At 37.3% G+C, this 23,199-nt stretch overlaps 1 protein-coding gene across 2 annotated transcripts in view; it reads left to right on the forward strand.

The window, feature by feature from the left end:
• The window catches only part of P3H2 (prolyl 3-hydroxylase 2), a 135,397-nt gene that overhangs the window by 90,057 nt on the left and 22,141 nt on the right, over nt 1–23,199 (forward strand). For both annotated transcript variants that reach the window (XM_010959247.3, XM_074365982.1), the window contains exons 2-7: nt 12,660–12,812; nt 13,711–13,900; nt 17,920–18,051; nt 19,469–19,611; nt 19,913–20,002; nt 21,854–21,894. In XM_010959247.3, the coding sequence (XP_010957549.2) occupies nt 12,660–12,812; nt 13,711–13,900; nt 17,920–18,051; nt 19,469–19,611; nt 19,913–20,002; nt 21,854–21,894 (749 nt within the window). The remainder of the gene's footprint in view (nt 1–12,659; nt 12,813–13,710; nt 13,901–17,919; nt 18,052–19,468; nt 19,612–19,912; nt 20,003–21,853; nt 21,895–23,199) is intronic.

Here is a 23,199-nt window from a genome sequence, read left to right on the forward strand (position 1 = left end):
GCTAGAAGTTCCAGATCAAGGTGTCTGAGGGTTTGCTTCCTTCTGAAGCCTCTCTCCTTGACTTGCTGGCCGTCGCCTTCTCCCTGTGTCTTCAAGTGGTCTTTTCCTCCATGCCCCAGTGCTCCTGATTCTCTCTGTGTCCTAATCTTTTTTGTCTTATAGACACCAGTCAAATTGAATTAGGGACTATCCTAAAGGCCTCATTTCAATATAATTACCTCTTTAAAGGCCCTGTCTCCAAATACAATCACATTCTTAGGTCCTGGGGTTAGGGTTCACCTGAATTCACACATCAGCCTTAGAGGATACGATTCAGCCCATGAACACGGGGTAATATGTGTAGGACACTTATTTCCTGTCTCTGGCATGTGATATATGGAATAATAGTGGCCATTATTATTACTGAGCTTCTAGGAGCTTCATTTTTCTCATCGTGAAATCAGGATATTAATATCTGCCCAGTCTACATCTGATAACAACTTGTAATTATTTATGTTAAATTTCCTCATAGAGTAAGTGGCAGGAGACTGTTGTTTATCTTAGGTATACACACAGGTACTTTACTCTCTTCACATTGCATCCAGGCACTTGCTCTGAGCTTCCTTTCCATTAAAGCTGGGAGCAGGAGGAGTAGGATTTAGGCTCCCATCCGTCTCCCTTTGACTCTTAGAGTTCTCAGCATCCTCAGTGTCTGAACAGGAAAGCGCAAGGTGGATCGTTGTAACTCCTGTAGCCTTTCGCACAGAAACATACTTTGCTCACATGGGGTGTGAGGCAACAATTGATGAAAATGTAACAGAATCTCTGTCTCTATCTCACTGACTCCAAGTGGAGGCAAGTGAGAATTCCTTTAGTGCCTCATGAGAGTGTTTTCAAAGGAAAAGAATGAACCGTGCTTGTATTATTTTGTAGTCATACCCCATGTTCTTCTGGGTAGAAAGAGTAGAGGTGGCAACTCCCAGATGGAAGGCTACATTCATTTAATAACTTGGCTGGGATCTCTTTCTGGTTGAAAATCAGACTTTCAATGGAGTCTTTAGAATATATAAGGCTTTAGATTAACAGAAAGTGGGTCTTCCAGCAATGGGATATGTAGCAATTTCACACTTTATTGGCATGCCCGATGTTTTCAGAGTGTGATTTTGTGGCCTGGTTCCATAATGCTCAGGATACAAGGGCAGGTGGAGAGCTGACTGGAGGGAGTTGAGTGTGCTGACCCCTGGAGCTCAGTGGGACTGATCTCAGCTGCCTGTCTCACTATAGACTGTCCTCTGTTTCTAGTAGAACCAATAGCCTAGACTTACTCCTTTCCACTGAGATGGAGATGTTTCCAGAAGAGAGTTTCAAAAGATTCAAATCACTCCATTTGCCCTGAACGTTTCCAGTGCTCCCCCAAATATGACACAACATGTGCTTAGCTTCAAGCCCATACCGCTTTGGCCCCAGCCTATTTTTGAAGTATTCTCATCTACTCTAAACCCTGCTTCCAACACTTGTACTCCCAGCAAACTAATCCTTGCACACAAATAACACTTTTTATTGGTGTCCTTACCAGTGGTGACATGCCCTTCCTGGCACCTCTGTCTGTTGATATTCCATCCATCTTTCAGGGTCTGCTAAAATACCATATTCATAGTAAGATCTCCATGAAGATTTTCTAGATCCAAATCTGCCTATTTCGTAGTGTGTTTTCCTACTTTCAGTCCTCAGGCTATTTGTTTTTACTTCTGTATGGTCCAATACTCAACTCTGGCTTAAAGGTATTTGTCTGATTTCCCACTCGATCCCCCAGATTATCTCTAAAAAGCAGAAATTATCTCACTTTTCTCCCTACTGCCCCCATCCAGCATAAGACCTTCATTAAATGTTGGCCAGTTTGAACTGAAAGACAAAATAGAATAGCCTGAACTCCAATATCCCTAGAAATATAAAGATTATGTTGTCCTGTGCAGACTAAGTGGGGACATTGATCTCCATATGTGGAAGATCATAATGGCAATCTTTTCTTGGTATAAACCAAACACACAGCTGCTAAACTCTGTCCCAACATAACATTTTAAGGGGAAGGAAGCCAGTGTAAACCACAGTATGCGCAAAGTCAAAATCAGAACTCCGAGTTTTTTTAACTGCTGAATATAATTTTATAGTCTATTTGATATGATTTTTTTAGGCAGTGGTTCAATTCAAACCAGTCTCTTCATTTGAACCTAAGCCTATAGTTCTCGTCTATACTCCTTAGCAGACACTTTGCAACTTTAATTTGGCTTATTTTGGGTGGCATGGAGCAAAGTGTTCTTTTATCTCTTTTGGAGGGATATATTTTGGGTATAACTTTTTTAAATGCACTTTTCCAAAATGGTACACGCTCCATTTTCTTGCTGAATAAAGAGGATTGGCCACTTTGTCTTAGATGCAATGAAGTTTTTCTAGAAACACCATTAACTTTGGAATTCGAAGATAAAGTTGTGGGAGCTAGCACTTTTAGGATTCATGTGACCTGAGAACAATTTTTTGCTCTGTATTTTAGTTATCGTATTCATGTAAGTATAGTAGAGAAGAAAGTTTTACACCAAATGATGTCTAAGGACCAGTCTTCGCTTTTCAGCCTTCCATTTTGGGATTCTGGAATCATCTAGATGATGATTCTACAATTAAAGCCAGTCTTTCATCAAAGTTAATGAAGTTTACTTTCATTCATATTCCTCAATATGATGTCATTTTACCCAGAATGTACATTCCTAAGAGTAATCCCTGTGATCTTTGGCTGATTATGATGTGTTGAGGTAGGTCTCTCAGCTGTAACACATGTACCACTCTGGTTGGGGATGTTGGTAATGGGGGAGGCAATGCCTATTTGGTGGCACAGGGAATGTTGGAAATCCTGGGTTTTTTTCTTCCTCTCAATCTTGCTGTGACCCTAAAATTGCTCCAAAAAACAGTCATAAGAAAAGATTTTTCATAGCTACCTCAAATAGTGTAGTTTTTATTTTTCAAATTCTTTTTTTTTAAATTAAGCAGAGATTTTCACTGACTACATTCACATACATGCACACATAGATACATCTGGGTCTCTTTATCCAAGAATAAAAATCAGAACACCTCAGTGTGGTGTTCAAAGATCCCCAAATTCCAGCCCGTTCAACCTTGTTTTCCATTACTCTGCAATCCAGAGCTTCCACATAAGCCAGTTCAGCCAAATGACTATTCTCTGAAAACATCTGAGTCACCCCTGTTTCTTTCTGCTCACCTCATTCTGTGGGACAGCCAGATGTTTTCTACTCTTCAAGACCCCATCTCAGTCCCGCTTTCTCAGTGAGGTTGTCCCTGTACCTTCCAGGTTACTGTGGTTTCAATATCTCTGAATTTTGACAGCACTATGTTGCCTGTAGCCCACTTGCTCTGTCCTCTAATCCTGTACATCCATAGCTCTTGATATGAACAGTGTGGATATGTCTCCTTGCCCGGTTGGGTTGTATTTAATAAAAGGTCAAGGACTATATTGCAAATATTTGATATCTTCAGAGGCCATCTATCATAGTTTTTTCCTATGCCAGAGGTGATCAGCAAATACTTGTTACTTGGACCAGATATGCATGAACTCACTTCTGCTTTGAAATTACAGGGATTAAAATCCCAAATATGTGTTTGTGAATGTTTTAATAAAAAAATGGATATTCTAACCATAGTCTTGCCACTAATTTTCTATGCAAATATTCTATCCACCTGTAAAATAAAGCCGTGGTCCTATGTGAGGCAAAGGGCCTTTCTAGCCCTGGCTATCTGGGATAGAAGTTAGTGCTCATAAGACCACTTCAGGTGCCAAAAAAGTAACAGAAAAATGGATACTATCTGATATGTTCAGTAAGTAAGCAGATTTTCTCCAAGCTTTAACCGCCTCGGGAATTCAGATAAACTGGAACTTCTTTCCAATACAGTCTATCGACTGAGGTCCAGAGAAAATGTTCAGTTTTATGTTTAACCTGTGTATATGGGATGGATATTTAATCTACAACGCAGCCCAAAGGTGATTGCTGTGGCTAAATGTTTCAAAAAGTGCAGGTGTGACACCAGAGGAGCTTATGGAACACTGAAATAACTCTGTCATCAAAACCACCTCTTTAGTAAGACCCTGTGGCCTATCGGGTTAGGGGTACTCTTTAGTCAGCTTGATGGGTTAAATAAATACCTGAAGGGACCTTCATCTCTTCTTGAAGTCCCCTCCGAGAGGGGTCTTTGGAGCGAAACTCTTTAGTCTGTAGCCATGGTGCTTTCTTTCACATGAGCTGAAGTGAAAGTTTTGAAATATTTTTTGAAGGAAATCTCCCCATCCTGGTAACAGCAAGAGAGAGTTTGTATTTCATAGAGGTGTGTGGCATATTTATAGCAAAAACGTACAAGTGTGAAAGCTTTTGATTTGCTTGTTTGTTTTCCTTGTAATTCTCAGACTGGAGTGCTTTGGGTGGAATGTTTGATTTGATCATAAACACAAAATGGAAGGGAGACCAAAATGGATGGAGACGTTAGAAACTGTAGTGACAGCAGTTCTCTATATGCTCAGTAAACCCAAGAGCCCCTCCCCAAACCATCAGTTTTGGCAAGCTGTGGCCAGTGTTATCCCAGCACTGGTACAATGTTGAACAAGCCACAGCCCAATGTGTGACTTCTTTTCCCTGATAAATTTTCCTCCATCTGCAATCCACTCAGGAAACAGGGGTGCTTATGGGAGAAACAGGAAGTAAACCCAAACTTTGATGCTCACACTCCTCCTCACCTATGACAAGCAATTTGTACCCATCACTTTGTTATTTCATGAAACGATGTTGCAGATACACAAAAAAGTCTTGAAAAAAATTTTTGTATTCTCAAGAACAGAAAAATCAGTGCCAGTCTCTATTAAGCTACTTCACTGATGATTTTTAAAGGCTGTCTTAGAAGCAGAAAGCCTGAATCCACAGTTTATTTGCCATTTGGAAATCATATTTGACAAATACATTCAAGTGATGCCACCTTTGTGCAGTCTGGGATAAACAATGTGATCTGGCTGCTGATGGCTGCAGAGACCTAACTCTGGTAGTGAGCAATTAGGCTCTTGGCTCCAGGGAAGTGATGGCCAGCTAGAACTTTTTAAATGGGTCACTAGGGAAAAACAACATCCATCTCCATTTATCATAATAAAAACCAGGCAGAAGCTAAGCATGCGTGAACGGTTAGAACAACAAACTTTGTTTTCACACGGTCAAGTTCGTTAAGGCCAGCTCAGTCTGTGCCAGCCCTAGCTTCCACATGGGATAGCTCATTGTTTGTATTATAATGTGCTCATGTTTGTTTGTTTTTATTTAATGGAGGTACTGGGGATTGAACCCAGGACCTCGTGCATGCTAAGCATGCGATCTGTCACTGAGCCATTCCCACCCCCTTACAATGTGCTCTTGTAAATTATGATCAACTACTTTTCTATTGGGCCCGAGGTGAGGGAGGGGTTCATCTTCCAGCTTTTTGAAGAATTTCACAATAAGAATTGAGTATATACTTAATAAATGACAGTCTTTCTTATTTTAATTTTTATGAGTATTGTAAAGTGCTTTGCAAAGTATTGGCAAATTCTTCTTAAGAAGCTCATGAATAAAATCGTGTGATATAGAGGTCACAAAGAAAGTAAGATTCTGAGCTCACAAAGAGGGACATTGGGTTTCTATTTTTTTTCCCCACAGAAACAAACAAGATTCTTTACAAGTTAAAGTGATGACTACAGCAATAGTCAAGAAACGCTGGCAAAACGGGGGTATGAAATGAGTGACAGCCACCTTCCCAAGAAATTTTTAAAGAGGATTATTGCTATGTTTCCAAAAACAGTAGCAGGAAGGAAAGGTCAGAGATGTCTTGGCCCAGACTGTCTTTTCGGTAACGATTAGTCACCCTCTGACACCTCGAGGGAGAATTCTGGACCACAGCACAGAGTGTTACGAGGACTTCCCAGTCGTTCAGTCTTACCCTGTCCTAAAGTTTAAAAGCAAAAATAACAGTAAGCTACCAATAAACCACACAGTAATTTCATTTGATCCGTGGCAGATATGACTTGCCCGCATCCCATCACTGAGATAGGACACTCTCCTTTCCCAGCAGGCATCCAAGTCTTGGCTATCTCTTCTTAGGAAGTTAGACAATACACAGACAGCTTGAGGGGTTTTGTCCAATTAATAAGCACGCGCATATTTTTTGGCTAATACTTTCAGTTCTGTGTGTGTGTATGTTTTTTTTTTTTTCAAAAACTCAAGAACTTTCTGTTTTAAATAGTCTCTAATCTGAAATAGCATGATTAGAAGCTTTTCTTCTTTGCTTTAGTGTTTTCCTTACCCTGAAAGATGGTTTTTATTTAGGTAAGAAATTTTCTAGCAGACTTAACTGATAGACTCTGTTGTTCCACTGAGCTCATATGGGTAACCTCATTTGACAGTGACTGTTCACCGTCAGTGTTCAACATTCAGCTGTAAACATCAGATTAAAACTTCAGTAGAGTGTTTAGAAAAAACAAGAGTCCATTAATCAGGCTCAGGACAATAAGTAATTGAAAAAAAGGGTATAAGCAGTTTGGCAAAAGTAAGTGCTTTAAAAAGACGAGTTCTTCCTTTCCAACTTACTCCACAGAGGAAAGTTACTCTTTAAATATGTCATTTCTCGTCTAATCCTTACCAAACAACATTTTGAAAGCTGTAAATATTTACTTATAACCATGACTACATTTTAGTCTCACATTCCATAAATGCAAAGATCAATTCATTTTCTACACTAACATGTACACCTAACTTGTGAATTACCATGTGTTCTTTAAAGCTAAAAATGACTAAATTGACATGTAGTAAAAAATTTAATTACCAGAAATTTCCTTTACTAAGGAGAGAGGGGTTATCTTTTGAATAATTTGCACCTTTTCTGTGTCCGAAAAGACTCTGAGTTACCTTGCTAAAGCAATTATTTGTATAATTAAAATTTTGGAACAGAAACAAAAACAAAAACCCAAAGAAAAAACAGAAATATACTAGCTTCAGTTTGATATACTAGAAACCTATCATAATTCAGTTACTGTAAATGAGAATAAAATTTAGTTCTCAGTTTCCTAGTAAGACAAAAAGGGCAACACACTATTTCATGTAGCCCTCAATGTCTGCTAAAATTAATTTAAGAAGTAGTCAGGAAAATCAAATAACTATTTACTGTAACTGAATTATGAAAACAATTCAATATATGGGGCTTTTTTTTTTTTTAACAAGGTAAAGGACTGTAATACACCAGAAATTGTGGAATAAGAATGAAAAGTTATTTTTTATATAGCTATTTTTTGGCTCTAAAAATCTGACTCTACTGTATGGAATCGTTTAGGAATTTCCTAAGATTGAATTCTCATTAAGAAATCTGGTCTTTACATTTGGAGCCCGGTAATTTGTAGGATTTAGTTTAATTGAGTAGTTCAAACAAACCGCAAATTTCGCTTCAAAATTTGATGGGTCTTTATTTGAACAGTATTCTTTTAATATATTGTTCAGTTATTTAAAGTTGATTTGTTTATTTACTTATTTGGTTCTGTGGAGGAAAATTAACTTTGGGTTGGCAAAAGTTTGAGGTCAGTTTGGAGACATGAGCAAGGGCTGAAATAATTACAAAAATGTCAGGTGTCACCATTATTTCAAAAAAAAAAAAAAAAAAAGGCTTCCTGCTTCATAAAAGGAAGACTAAGGTTTTTAGCCCATGGAATTTTAGTGTTTCGTATGATATAGGTGCTCTAATCCGGTGACTTCCCTTCTGCCCAGCTAGTGGGACTGTACTGCTGACTAGAACTTAAACATTCTGCTGGGGCTTAGAAACAAGATGTCTATTTACATGTTTGGCGGTTGGTAAGAAATACCTCCTATGGGGTTAAGAATTCTCTGAAGTTGCTGTATTGTGAAATTGAAGTAAAGATTTATCCTGATTGTAGAAAAAGGCTTCAGAAGATAGAACGTAATCTTAAATATTCCATTTCAAAAGTACGCAGTGTTCTTCACATGTTTTAATGTGCTTTAGAATTAGCCCCTTTTCTTTCTTGCGCATGTCTTAACGAGCTGTTCTAAGCTCATATTCAAAATACTTGAGCTTCATATTTCTGCTAATTCAGAAGAGAGGGAACTTGTTTATCTTCCCTAAAATAAGTTTGGAAATTTTAGAATTATTTCCTTTTGTACTATGCGTCCATCATCTGAATTGAGAAACATTGCTATGGCCAGGATAGGCAAAGTGGAAAGGAAGAGAAAGGAACGGAAGAGAGGGGGGAAGAAGAAAAGGGCAGACCTATGCTGTCCTATTTTTTTTTTATTACTGAAGTATAGTCAGTTTACAATGTTGTGTCAATTTTTGACCCAGCAATCCCACTCCTGGGCATATATCCAGAGGGAACTTTAACTCAAAAATATACTTGCGCCCCAATGTTCAGAGCAGGACTATTCACAATGTGCTGTTTTTACTTTGCGATGAAACGCATTCTCTCTGACTTGAATTACTATAGTGTTCTCCTGCTTGCTACCAAAGGTCTGTTTTCCACATAGCAGTCTGAATTCTCATTTGAAAATATGGATTAGGTAGTTTAAAATTCTTTGATGGTTTCCTCTTGCACTTAGAATAACATTCAAACTCTTTACTGTAGCCTGTAAGTGATTTGTCCTCTAACTTCTCAAATCTCTCTTCTTAGTCTCTACTCTGCTTTGAAAACATGTCAAGATTTTTTCCATTTCAGAGCCCTTTCACTTGACTTTCTTTTGCCCGGAACACTCTTCCTCCTGTTCTGCCCATGACCGGCTTCTCAACACTTAAGTCTCAGCTCAAAATTCCCATAGCAGAGACATTCCTTGACTAATTTATCTAAAGGAGTGCTGCTCTCCCTCAGCCCAGCCAACTCTTATCGTGCAGTTTGTTCACTTAATTCTTCATAGCACTTAGTGCAATCTAAACTTATGTTCATTGAGATTTATTTACCTGAGCCTTGTCCCCTTGGATGAGGCGGTAAGCATCTGGGAAGCAGGGTCTTTGTCTGTTTTGGCCATGGAGGTATTCTCATCCGCTATCTCAGTCCCTGGCAGAGATTTAGTGCAAAATAAATATTTGCTGAGTAAGTGGATGAGTGAAATAAAGAATCTGAGTATGGCTGGAGTTCTGGGCCTATGTGTGTTGAAAAGAGGAATGGTAAATTACAAAATGTCTTGAAGTTTTTCTAGAACTTTTCTAGGGAAGGTTTGTATAGTGGTAAATCAGAGGAAGTTATGCTAGAAAGATAGGGAGGGGGTGAAATCCTGCAATTTCTTGAGTTGCCATGGTGCATAGTTTCTGGAATCTCTTTTGTGGTCAATGGAGAGCCATTCTTTAAACCTTCACTTTTAAGCAGTTAATATGTACTTCTGAGATGCTCCTTTTATTATTAATTACAGAAAACCATCTGTGTGTCCTAAAAGTTTCATTCACTCACCGGTGGACAGAGTAACTTCCAAATATCTGCAGGGTGTTGATTTAATCAGTCTTGGTTTCTTTTCCTGTGCAGCATGGCTGGCAGGAAAAAATGTTTGCCTTAGTTCTTCACAGCTTGAGATGAAATGGCCCAGAGCTTCCTGAAGGCATTTCTTACCAGTATTTCTCATGTCTCAGCGGCGCAGCGGGCTCCCCTAAAAGTATGATACCACCTTGTTGAATCATTCCCCTTTCTCAGTTGTACTGTATTTTACAATTTAATTTTCTAATGCGTAGAGTTACCCTCACATTAGGGTTATCCTCTCCTGTGGTATATTTTATTTTAGTCTTAAAGGAAGTCCAGTTTGAAGCCTTTACATGCATGCAGTTAGCTTCTTGTTTGTTTCAATAGAGTAGTGGGTAGATCCTTCCTTAGCTGAAACCTAGTACATATAAGACCTTGTAATAATCTCCATCCAATAACACAGTGTTGTGCATAGCATACACATGTTCACCTGGACTTTTCCTACCACTTCAGATGGATGTATCTAATTTCAAAAATGGAGTGCAAAGATATCAAACTTCCAGTTAAAATAATGGCCGGTTTTATAGTCTCTGACTGCCAATTCTAATTTCCTGAACTGGCTCACAATAATTTAAAAGCCAGTACATGAACAAGTTTTATGATTCAACCTTAAGTCATAGAGTGTTCTTTATATTTGTATTGGGGAAGATAGTACTATGTTTAATACCAATGTGGTCAATTTTAAGAGAAGGAACCAATTCATCAACATTGGCTGACAATTTTCAAGAGCTACTGAAGCACATTCATCAGTGATGATCAGTACTGGAAGCTCTCAGTGTGAATGATGACTTCAGAGATGTTGTTATTTCAACCTACGTCCCTTCAGTCCATTATAGCTTATGAAGTACACTCACATGTAATTCACTTTCTGATTTGTAAGTATTTACTTAAAGCTTTTTTCTCTTAGACATATCATAGGCATCATCTATACGTAAAGTAGATGGAAAACAACAACAAAAATAAATGTCATGTGGTCCCTATCCTCAGAGAGCTCGACCAGGAGAGACAAATATACTCGGGTAGATGCCGTGTTCAGCAGAGTATGATAAGTACCAGTAGTGGATATGGTGATTTTGCAGTGCTTGCCAAAAGCTAAGGGGAGGAGAAAGAATCTCTTAGAGAAAGCAGGATTTAAGGTTGGCCTTAGAGGATATGTTAGATTTCAGTAAGAAAAGACAGAGGATCTCTAGGTCAGTGGAACAGCCTGAGCAAAACATGAAGGTAGGAAATTGAAAAATGTATAAAAATGTATCTATGCTCCTTCAACGTCAATGGCTGATGTTATAAAGCTAGACTGTGTCACTGCTAACCTGTTTTGATCATGATTTATAATTTGACTCAACTGGAGGTAGTTTCCACCAACTGCAAGTGTCTTACTACATCTCCATGAATATGTCAATGAGAATTGTAGACTATACATGCCCATCATTAAGAAGAGTATATTTACATCTCTGAAATAGATAGATCATATATAAATTGCATTTTGTCAGTTTTTTTGGGGGGATTAGTGATTTCTGAAGCACATTTTTATGTTACACAATTAAATCCTTCCAAAATCTTGTGTAATAGGTGGTGGTATTGGGGTTTCATGAGCATTAAAGGAGAACTTTAGGAGAACTGAGACACAAATGTTTAAATGACTTTTTCCAGGGTCACCTGATCAATAAATGTAGACATATGCCCAATTTAGAACATGTTCTTTTTCCTCTGTATCTATATACTTGGCACTACGTAGATGTCCATACAATTCATATTTATCTATGTTGGTGTATGAGAAATTGAGGAATTTAAATTAAGAAAGAAACCAGGTCCAAAATTAGTGATTTTGACAGCCAAAATAATTCTGGGACCACAGAACTGAGAACAAAGGTAAAAGTGAAAGGAAAAGCTGATTTCAGGCAAGATTTAATGGAAGAAAATGCCAGTAGCTAAGCTTATGCAAATTAAAAAGAAAAAAAAAAAGGCTTTACCATTATTAGTTAAGGATATGAGATCTTAAAATAAGGCAGTTTGTGTTTTCTATGGTGAGAGATAAGATTCTTTATGTTTCATGAGATGGCAGTGACTGGAGGCTTAGAAACCTACTTTTTTCTTTTTCTTACTAATATTTGAGTGGCCAGACTATCAAAAGCTGATTCAGTTGAATCCTATATGCCTTCTATGATTTTATATTTACTTGCTCAATAACAATGAGTTTCACTCTTCATACTTCAAAATAGACCAAACATGATTTGGATTTCACCTTGAAAATGACTAATATTACTGTGAATATTCACTTTTCGGAAATGGGGCAAAAGGCTGAGTCTGTAGACATTCTCCATGACTAAAGCATAGGACAAAATGTCTTAAACTGAGTAAAAATGCATCGTCGCACATTACATGGAGAGCGGCATATTAAGTGGTTTAAGAGGAGATTTATGGTGTCTATGCAGGTTATTAAAACTCTTCCTTTTGTATTAATGAGACTACAACTTGTAAGTTTGGAATCAGTACCTCAGTCAAAGGAATGTGGTAGAGCATTTTGTGCGCTGCATTTAGTATCTCTTACGGATTGGAATAATTCATTCATTTTAACTTTGTGTTCTTTATATTCTGACAACAAATTTGGAGTGGGAGGTAGGTATATCCAGCATCCCCAGTCTCATCTTTTGGAAAGTCATAATTTGTTTATACTTCTACTGTCAGGATTAAAGGCAAAAAGAACAAAAAGAAAAGAGAAAATAAAAGACAAAAATGTTGAAAATGTGAATTAGAGGTGGCACAGCCTCGGCAGCTTTTTCCTTAATCATAAAACAAACAGAAGCATGTAGGTTCAATTTCCCAGAAAACACAGATGGCTTAGAAAAGAGGGGGAAGAGAAGGAACTTGGAACAAAGCACATGTATCCATTTTCACCAAAGCCGTAATATTTACGTGTCATTTTAGGAACTGTCTATTAACCTCCTGTCCTTTAGCGTGGAGGCTGTGTATAGTGAATGTGAACTTGAACCCAGCCCTGACACTTCCAGTCTGTGAGACCTTGGACTGGTACTGAACCTGGTTTAGAAATATTTGCCTTCATTTGGTCTTTTTTTTTTTTTTTTTTTTTTTTTTTTAATCTTTATAGCTTAACCAGCTGGATAAGGCAGTGGAAGCAGCCCACACCTTTTTCATGGCCAACCCCGAGCACATGGAAATGCAGCAGAATATCGAGAATTACAGAACCATGGCCGGAGTCGAAGCCCTCCAGCTGGTAGATCGGGAAGCCAAACCACACCTGGTGAGCTCTGGGCACCCTGCCCTGACTCTCACTGGACTCAAAGCAGGTTCCTATGAATGGATAGCTCAGATTGGTTCCCAGTTTCTGATTCTGTACCAGTTTTATACTTTCGGAATTCCCAGACGAAATACCATAATTCAGGGTTGAAAACATTGAGAGAAAATAAAAATTAACTTAGAAAATCAGTATAATATGGTGAAAAGTAGGATGTGATGTGAACATCTGTAACCCTCTCTGAGCCTCAGCACCCCCTCTAGCACTTTTTAAAAAATTTTGCCACCGGAGAAAAAGCCCATGTGAATTTCCTGGGAGCTGGGAAACATTGTGGTTTCCCAGTTCCCAGTCCCAGTTCTGGTTTTTCCAGTACTTTCCAAATTCTGATTACTTTTTCTTAAGCTACGTAAGTGTGTCTTTAAATGAAATCTTACTTGAAATCACAATATGTGGAAAGGGCTTCTTTTTCAATTGGAGACATCACCATTCTCAGCATGTGGCATCCCAGATGATGGAAGACAAAGGTAAGAGGATGATTTTAGATAGGTCTTTTTTTTTTTTTCTTTTCATTTAAAAAAAAAAAAAAAGATCCACCCACATCACTTTGTTGCATGGCCTTACCTATATTCAAAAGAGGTTACAAAATACAGTCTTGAGTGAGCTCAGGAAGAAAATGGAATGGATTGATGTGACAGCAGTCGGCTTGCTCAGTCAGTCCCTCCTCATTTCTGAGGAGTTGATGCCAGAGAAGTTACCCTTTACCTCCCAGAGCAACCTTTCTTTATCATCCACTGCACAAGAGTCCTATCCCCCACCTACCTAAGTGACCCAGAGTCTGCCTGAATCCATTCAAATGCCCCTTAGGTGCTCTTTGAAAAAAAAAGTCTTTTCTGTTTCTTCACAGGAGAGTTACAGTGCAGGAGTAAAACACTATGAGGCTGATGACTTTGAACTAGCTATCAAGTACTTTGAACAAGCTTTAAGAGAATATTTCAACGAAGATATGGAGTGCAGAGCCCTGTGTGAGGGGCCGCAGAGATTTGAGGAGTATGAGTTCTTAGGGTATAAAGCCGGTCTCTACGAAGCCATTGCAGGTAAAGTTTATTTTTTCCCTTGACTTCCTGATTATAGAAATATTATATGCCATCTGTGAAACTATTCAACCATATGGAAGCATATGTTGTAATAAGTATACATTGTAAAAAGATTTTCATATATGTACCCCATCCTGTCTCCGGTAGATCACTTTACCTAGTTTAAATCTGGTGACTGTGCTCCCAAACTTTTTCAGACACATTTGTAAATATTTACGTATTTATTTGTAAGTATTATTTTACTTTTATAGAAATAAGACAATAACATAAATTACTGATTTTCAGCTTATCTTTGCTTTTGTTTTATGCTTAACAATATATTGAGGACATCTTCTCACGTAAGTACATGTGGACCCACCTTATTGTATTTGATGGCTATATGATGTTGCATTATATGGGGGAAAACGCAATGTTCCATTATGTATAATACAACGTTCCATTATAAGGTCTGGTCATAATTTACAGATGAATATTAAGGAAGTTATAATTTTTTCATTACGATAAACAATGTAGTAATGAATAGCTTTGTACAGTCTTCTTCAATTACTTATGAATGTATTATTATATATAGGAATTTAATATATTACAAAGTGGCATTTAAAATAGTAGGTGGAGCAAGGAGGGTGTAACTCAGGGGTAGAGTGTGTGTTTAGCATGCACCAGGTCCTGGGTTCAATCCCCAGTCCCTCTATTAAAAAAATAATAAAATAAAATATGAAAATAAACAAATAAACCTAATTACTCCCCTCCCCCCAAAAAAGATGCTGAAATAAAATAAAATAGTAGGTAAAGTGCATTGTATACTAATTGGGGAGACTGGCTAGCTAACCACTTATGGTGGGAAGTGAGTTCTCTGCTGCGTATGAAAAAATATACACAAATTCTATTATGTTAATAATATGTGTAAAAAATACAACTGTTAGAAGAAAATGCAAGAGACTATTTGTGTAAGAATAGGAAAGCCCTTCTTAGCACGACAACAGACAAGAAACTTGAAGAAAAAGACTTTACATAAGATTTATAAATATAAAAGCCGCTATAAATCAAGTTGATTTATAATAGCAAGTGGAAAAATTTGCAAAATGTTTATGGGAAAATAGTAACTTTAATCTTTAAGCAGAGTATGTGAATTATTATTACTAGTGGTAGTTTATTTCTTATTTATTGGTAATAAGAATAAGAAAAACTTATTTAGCAGTTACAGTACACAGAGCATTTTACATAGTTATATTTATTTTAATCCTCAAAACAGTTCCTTGTAGGTAGACAGTACGGTTATTTACCCTCTTCTCCCCTTTTAAGTGAGGAATTTATACCTCAGAAAAATTAAGTAACGTGATTAAGGTGAAGCTGGGCATCAAACCTAGGGTTTTCTCATTCTAGAGCCCATACTTGGAAGGTCTACACAATTGAAAAACGGACATATATGTATATACACACCAGATCTTCTTTATCCGTCCATGGATGGACACTTAAGGTGCTTCCATATCTTGGCTACTGTGAATCTATCAGTTTGTCAAATGACCTATTTGCAACACATTAAACTACCCCAAATCGACGCAGTTCACCTAAAATCAATACAAATATTGGAATTATTGGGGACCTTTGCCCCCAAAGGCTTTGTTTTGTTGGGCCTCTGCCAGAGCCATTTACCTGCATTTTTGTCAGCACTGCTCATTGAAACGTCAGTTTCATGTGTGCTTCACATTTAAATTGCTGACTATTTCTTTAACTTAAGCTTTTATTTGGGAATGAGCAGGCTTTTGCTTGATTACAGTTTACTATCTTGTGGTTTTTGAGGATAGGTGCCCTGCCTCCGTGCCCACATCCATCGCTACACCTGCCTCTACCCCTGGCCACTGAACAGCTTTGGCAAATGTCCTAGATCTGCTTTGAGAAAACTGACCAACAAATTCCCACAGATTAACCTTTAGTGATTTTTCTGAGGTCATCACAGCTGTTGGTTGCTGGAAAAGAAGTCTCCTAACTCAGGCTCCTAAGACTTAACACAGCACCATTACCCTCACTTCCAATAAAGGAAAGTGACTTAAAAAAAAGTTATAGTCTCTCAAATTCAATCAAATATTATATATTACAGAAATATTCTAAGTCTTCTTGAGGATTTGAAGCACATCTGATTTACTATGAGAAAGAAATCTTTAAAAGTATTCCTATATAAGTGTCTTGGATCTCAAATGTATTAAAACATAGTAATTGCCCAGTAACATTTGATACAGGAAAGAGGCAAGCAATATGACTAATAAAAATGGGCTATCACAACTCTAACTATGTAAATTCCTGTCTGGCTCAAAACTATCCTAAATTAGGAGTAAAACTGGCTTGTGAAAATACAGAATGCATTTAGAAAGCCAGAATTTGTGGATTTAAGAGATATAGAAACATTACAAATTGGAGACAAGCACAAATGGCTTCTGAATGTAGTTATTTATCACCAGGAGTGCTTGCTGAAGCCTTAAAGGATAGCATTTTGTCACTCTTACTTTACTGCTGTTTGTGTCTTGCTTTGAAAAATGCTTTCATTCAGATTTTGGATTCTTGGTGGGTGTGCTTCCCACCTTTTCCTTTTGCTTGTCTTTTGGAATTAAAAGGTAAAGAGAAAAGCAAATGGCCAGCTAGACCAGGAGAAAACAGTTGAGGTTTGTTTGTTGTCTTCTTAAGAAATAAAACAGCTAACTATTTATTTCTAACATGCCAATCAAGGAAACAGAACTATTCTCCCCCTCATGTCCTCCAAGTGGAATTAATGACCAAAAAAAAAAAACCAAAACAAAACAAACAAAAAAAAAACCACCAGTGGACCACCATGATCCTATTAGGTGTGCTGTATTGGATTGAGTCGGCCAGGATTTAAGAGAACTGGCACATTTTCCTACACACCAGAGAACATATATTTCCTTTCTGTTGTGTTTTGAGGTCCCTTTTCAAGGTCATCCAGATACAAGCCAAACTCTGACTAACAGAGAGCCTTTTGAGAGGAAGCAGTCGTGAATTAGACCGTGCAGTCATGAATCGGGTGGTTTTATCACTATTCCCCAGGGAACTCGCTCTGCACAAACATGAATGGACTGTTCTCTTAACGGAAAAGACTCCCTCCATCTTCATTGTCAAAATCAGAGTCGGGGCAAAATGTAGGAAGGATTTTCTTCCTGGGACATTAGCCACTTGTGTTTCCTCAGCTCATGTTCGGATAAGATAGAGCCCAGAGCTAAAGGGAACGTGAAAACCCATACACTTCAAGATCCTTGCCCATTTGCAGGTGCAAGAATGGAAACAAAGAAAGGGGACCACAGGAAAAGAGGCAAAATGCGTCTTCAAATTCTTCAGCTTTCATCCTTCTGTTTTACAGGTGCCTACAGTATTAGGGTTTACAACATCCAGGTGATGGACTAATTTGTAACTGGATAGAAGAGGTTCTTGATTAACAGATGTAAAGGAATGTTGTTTTCACTCCCCCTATAGGAAAAGTTGCTTGAAAAGTTAACAGGGAAGAAGAGCGTTCTGGCTTTACTTCTCTGTGTGAACTCCCCAAGTACAGGCAGATCCTTTCTCTCACCTGGTCCTTAACATATCCTGGATCTGACCTTCCGATCCTGACTCCAGGACACTTCAGACCACCTAAAGGCCAAAGAGAGACCCCAATTTCTTATTGTTAAATAAGAAAGTCATCTGCTCAGCTGGGCAGGGGTGAGATGGCCGATGTCACTTTGAGGAGATGTAGATAAAAGGACACACAGAAGGGTACAGTGCAATATGGAGGCAAGACCAGCAGCCGGAAGATTTGGAATCCGCTAGTCATTGATCTAGTGATCACTGGGACGGGGGGTTTGGCAAGTCACTTTTTTTGTGAAAAGGACTTCTGGTTACAAAGTGAGGATGATAATGACATGCTTCTCAATGTACGGTGAGGTGAGGAATGCCCTGTGTGACCGTGGTTCTCACTTTCAAGTCTGGACTTTGAGTGGCCTGGAGGGACCCACTTCTCAGCTCTTGTCTTCCAGATCACTACATGCAGGTGCTGGTCTGTCAGCATGAATGCGTGAGGGAACTCGCCACGCGCCCTGGCCGCCTCTCACCCATCGAGAACTTTCTTCCCCTGCATTATGACTACCTACAGTTTGCCTACTATCGAGGTAAAGCGTGGATAATCCGTGAAGACCTTTGTGGGGAGGGGTGGCTCATCATAGCAGACATCTTGTCTTCATCAGTTTGTCCTCTGCCTTCCCGAGTTTATGATCAAGCCGTGGGGGTGTGTGCGTTTTCTCTCTCACCTCACTCTCTAGAGCTCAGAACAAAAAGAGCAACAGGTGGAGCCACGAGTGGGTCAATGTTGTGACAATGTCCTGAAAGTTATACAACACTGATATTTTATAGGATGTTTAAATTTAATTTTCAAATTAATTTTGAAAGATAATATACTCACAGTTTCAAAGACCAAATATCATAAAAGCTTCCCTTTCTTTTCCCCACAACTCAATTTTATGCCCTACAACCCGAGATTTATTTACCCTTCCAAAATTTTATAGAGAAACAACACACAGACACACACACACACACACACACACACACACACTCTGACCTGTTTCCTCCTCTTTACACTGTTCTCCACATTGTTTGCTTCAATTAACAACACATTTCAGATTTTTTAGTAGGTTGGACCTATGAAATTACCTTTTGCTTGGTCAAAAGTGGTCTAATTTTGGGAGTTTTATATGGTTCAATCTAATTGTTTCAGTACACAGATTTCTCTTTTCATCTTCATATCATCCTGATTTTTCTTTATATCTACATATCATTATACTGTAATTTATTTCAAGTGTCTCCTTACTGATAAGCATTGTGTTGTTTGTAATATTTTACTATTACAATCAATGATCAGATGAATAGTATTTTATGTATGTAATTTACAATTGTGCATAAATACCTACAGAGTAAATTTCTAGATGTACAATTGCTGCATCAAATAGTTTATTCATTTGTAATTTTGACAGATGTTGCCAATTTTTTATCCACATAGAGTACAATTTTCATTGTTCATCAACAGAATATACTACCAAATTTTTAGATATTCCCTAACCCATTAAGTGGAAATTGGTATTTCAATAACATTTGAATTTCCATTTATCTCACTGAGAAAGAGAGGGAGAGAGTGAGCATCTTTTCTTACGTTTAAAAGTAATTAATAGCATTTGGCTTGCAGAAATTGGTCTTAGATATCACATTTGCAAATTCAGCTCAAAAGTCAGAATTAACTCCAAAAATTCTGCTCTATATTAAATAATATCAATTTTCAACAAACATCCTCGGGTGGAAGCTTTTGATAATTTATTGAAGACATGTAGCAGCGTAGAAGACCAATGTGAGTAGCTTTGGAATACCTGAAACTGTGTCCTTCCTTTCATCTGCAACTATTTCTGCTTCCTCTACTCAACTGTTCCCTTCATATTGATCATTTAATGCTGACTTCTCGTAGACATGTTGAAGTAGCTCTTAAAAATTCCTGAGACCCACTGAGGCTGACTCTAATGCGGCAGCTCCTTGGTTTTTCAGTGGGTGAATATGTGAAGGCCTTGGAGTGTGCCAAGGCCTATCTTCTGCTCCATCCAGACGACGAGGACGTCCTGGACAACGTGGACTACTATGAGAGTCTGCTGGATGACGGCACCGACCCAGCGTCTGTTGAGGCCAGGGAGGTGAGACCCATGTTCTGCTAGCAGCTCTGGGGAGAGCTGGTAAAAATATAACCCTTCTCTTAAAGACATGTAACCATTTAGTAAAGGTTCTAGGACTCAGTTCTTTCCAGCTTTAATGATTAATGCCTGAAGTGTATTTTTTCACGTATGTGCTAGCTTGTGAAAATCTATGGAGACAGAGACATTTTTTGCTGCTGTGAATATTTTTTAGCACATTTGTTAACGTCTAAAGAAAAAATGTTTTCCACTTGAACATTTATTATATCAATTGTTATTTAAATATACTTTTTTTTTTCTGTAGGATTTGGCGATGTTTGTGAAGCGTCATAAACTGGAATCAGAACTAATACGATCAGGGGCAGAGGGCCTTGGATTTTCATACACTGAGCCGGTAAGAGCAGAGAGGAGAGAGGGTTTGTTCTCTGGAAGAACTATTCAGTGGACTTCTTAAGTTTGATTTTATTTTCCAGCCCCATTTGTTGAAGATTCTAATTCCCTGCCTCGCATTAATAAAACCTGGGAGGAGGGAGGTGTTTATTCTATATTTGTGATGAATTTTAAAAGACTTTAATAGTTTTCCACATCACTGAGGTCCCAAGTCAAAAGCAAGTATCTTCTGTATAGCACAGGGAACTACCTTTAGTATCCTATAGTCACCTATAGTGAAAAAGAATATGAAAATGAATATATGTATGTATATGTATGACTGAAACATTATGCTGTATGCCAGAAATTAACACATTGTAACTGACTATACTTAAAAAAAAAGCAAATATATTTTGCTAGGAAAGCAGTATTTTGTACATGATGCAATTACCTCAAGATTGTTTTATTTCCTAACTTCTGCATGCAACATTTTGTATTTTCTCTTCAACATTTCAAGCATTAAGACTTTAAAAGAATAAAATCGATCATAATTGTACCACCCATCATGCTGTCTTTTCTCCACTTGTCCATGTTGCCTTTTAAACATTATTCATATGAAGACATACCTTTTGTAGAACCAGTAACACAGTATAAATGGATTTTTATTGTGACTTTTATTTAAGATAGCATAGGCCATTTTTTATATCTTTACAGCTTTTAAAATTACTTTTAGCTACAAATTACTTTTAGCTACATCTATGTAGTTGATGTACAATAAATAAGTTAATTCTCCTGCTGCTGAACATTTGGTTTGTTTTGATTCTTATGCCAAAATGAATGCATTAAGCATTTTTCTTTCCTATTGAACTATATCCATAGAATACATTCCCAGGAGTGGAATTACTCTGCCATCAAAGGATATAAGAAATTTTAAAATTTTTGAAATTGTTTTTCTAAGAGAGTTTTCTGGTATCTTCATTATTCCTAGCAATGCAAAGTTTAAAGTTTAAGGTACAGTTGACCACAAATATCTCAGCAATGAGAAATAACATTTTAAACGTTTTTAAAATCATTAATATTTCTAATATATTATGTACAAAATGGTACATCATTGTCATTTTAGTTTATATTCCTTTGATGACCAGCAAAAATAAACTTTTCACAAATTATTATCAGTTTTTCCTCTCATTTGAATTACCTGGACATATATTTTGTTCATTTATCTGTTGGTTGCTATGTAAGTTCTCTATATACTGTACATGTTAATATGTTTACAGAAAGCACTATTTGTAATATACCTTATTTTTCACTTTTTAAAATTTCTTTCTTAGTTGTGTTTTCATTGGCACATTTAAAAAATCAGGAAAATTTTAATGTACATTTCTAGTGTAAAATTCCTAGTATGTTTATATCTGGCTTTAGTATTTTTTAAAAATTACGTTATCCCAGAGACCCCAGGAGAACAATCACTTACTCACTTCATGATCCTGTGCAGATGATTAACCAAACTGGACTTTTTATTTGTTTGTCTTATTTATAAAAGATAAAGGAGTTGTACTTAATGATCTTTTAAGTGTCTTCCCACCTCTAAATTCTAAATCACTTTCTTGGACAACAGAATGGATACTCAGGCTAATTCCATGCTATTTTTTTTTCAGTCCATTTGTGTGTCATTTTGTCTTTGTCAAAGCTGCATCAACCTTAGCCTTCCTTTTTACTAAAATTTTAAATACTATATTGTAGCTTTGTATAACGTGCAAGTTTTCTAATATTTTAGGTCTTTTGAGTGTTTTAAGTATATATTTTATTTTATTTCTGTACATGACATTTTAGTGACAAAATACTGAGGGTTTTTTTTTTTTTCAATTTCAAACAGAATTATTGGACTCGATACGGAGGACGGCAGGATGAGAATCGGTAAGTTCTCCATTCGGAACACAAAATGCTTATTTTTAATGAGATGAAATACTTAGAGTTATACTTACTATAGAGAACTTAGCTCTGTGAAATAGTCAGAAGGATATGATTAAAAGGGCTCTGAACTGGGGATTAGTTCTGAGCTGGGAGTCTGCATTCTGGTCTCAATTTTCCCTTTACTTCTGAGGGTCCTTAAATAATTTATCTTCCTCTGGGGGTCTCATGTTTTTCCTCACAGCAAAAGGTTGAATCAGGTGATCTCTGAGGGCTAAATGTTATGTGATTTTAAATCAGAGAAAGTTGGATCTCTTTTTAATGCTGAATTTTCTTACTGAATTTCTTTGAAAGCATGAAGCTCAGAAAGTTTTATTGCAAGCTAAAATATGAGGTGTCATGAACTCAATCAGATATGAAGAAAACTCACTTTTTAAAATGATGGATGTCAAAAGTCAATTACAAGATTTGCAGATACTAACTACTATATATAAAATAGATAAACAAGTTTATACTACATAGTACAGGGAACTATATTCACTATCTTGTAGTAATCTACAATGAAAAAGAATATGAAAGCAAATATATGGATGTATATGTATGACTGAACTATTATGCTGTACACTAGAAATTGACACAACATTGTATATTGACTATACTTCAATAAAAAAATAAGTAAAAATAAAAAATCAACTACACATTCTGAGCAGTTCAAGGAATCACAGACTGTTGAGGTTACTTGTTTGAGGTCACAAGGTCCAGGCTATTCATTTTCAAATTCAGAAGCTGAGGCCCGGACAAAGGCAAAAGACTCAAAAGTGTCTCACCACGAAGGACTGACAAACCTAGGTCTTGTTCAAAATCTTGTGGTCTTTCTCTAAGCTCCAAAGGCTCAATGCCTGGGTGGCCTCAAACTATTGAAAGAGATCCAAGGATGTATGCACACATTTGGATTTGCTCAGTTTGCATACATGGAAGGGGCATCATGCTATTATGTGTATGTTTGCAAAGTTTGACACAAACTTGTGTTTTCTTTCCTGGAATAGTTGAGAATCACTACACTGGGACATGATTTATTTCAATTCGACCATTGTTTAGTGAGGCACTCTATATTCCAGACACCTAATATGACCCTCAGCATTATAAACATGTATATGATCATTCTTCCCTGTGCTGTTGGTACTCAAAGTCTGATCTCAAGGGGGTTATGTTATGGATACAATTAACTATAATAACTTCTTGCTGAGAAGATTTAGAGAAGTGAAATGGAGCACCCTCATTGAAGAAACAGAGAAGAGCTTCATGGAGGCA

The sequence above is a fragment of the Camelus bactrianus genome, chromosome 1 (genome assembly GCF_048773025.1).
Source record: "Camelus bactrianus isolate YW-2024 breed Bactrian camel chromosome 1, ASM4877302v1, whole genome shotgun sequence".
NCBI lineage: Eukaryota > Metazoa > Chordata > Mammalia > Artiodactyla > Camelidae > Camelus > Camelus bactrianus.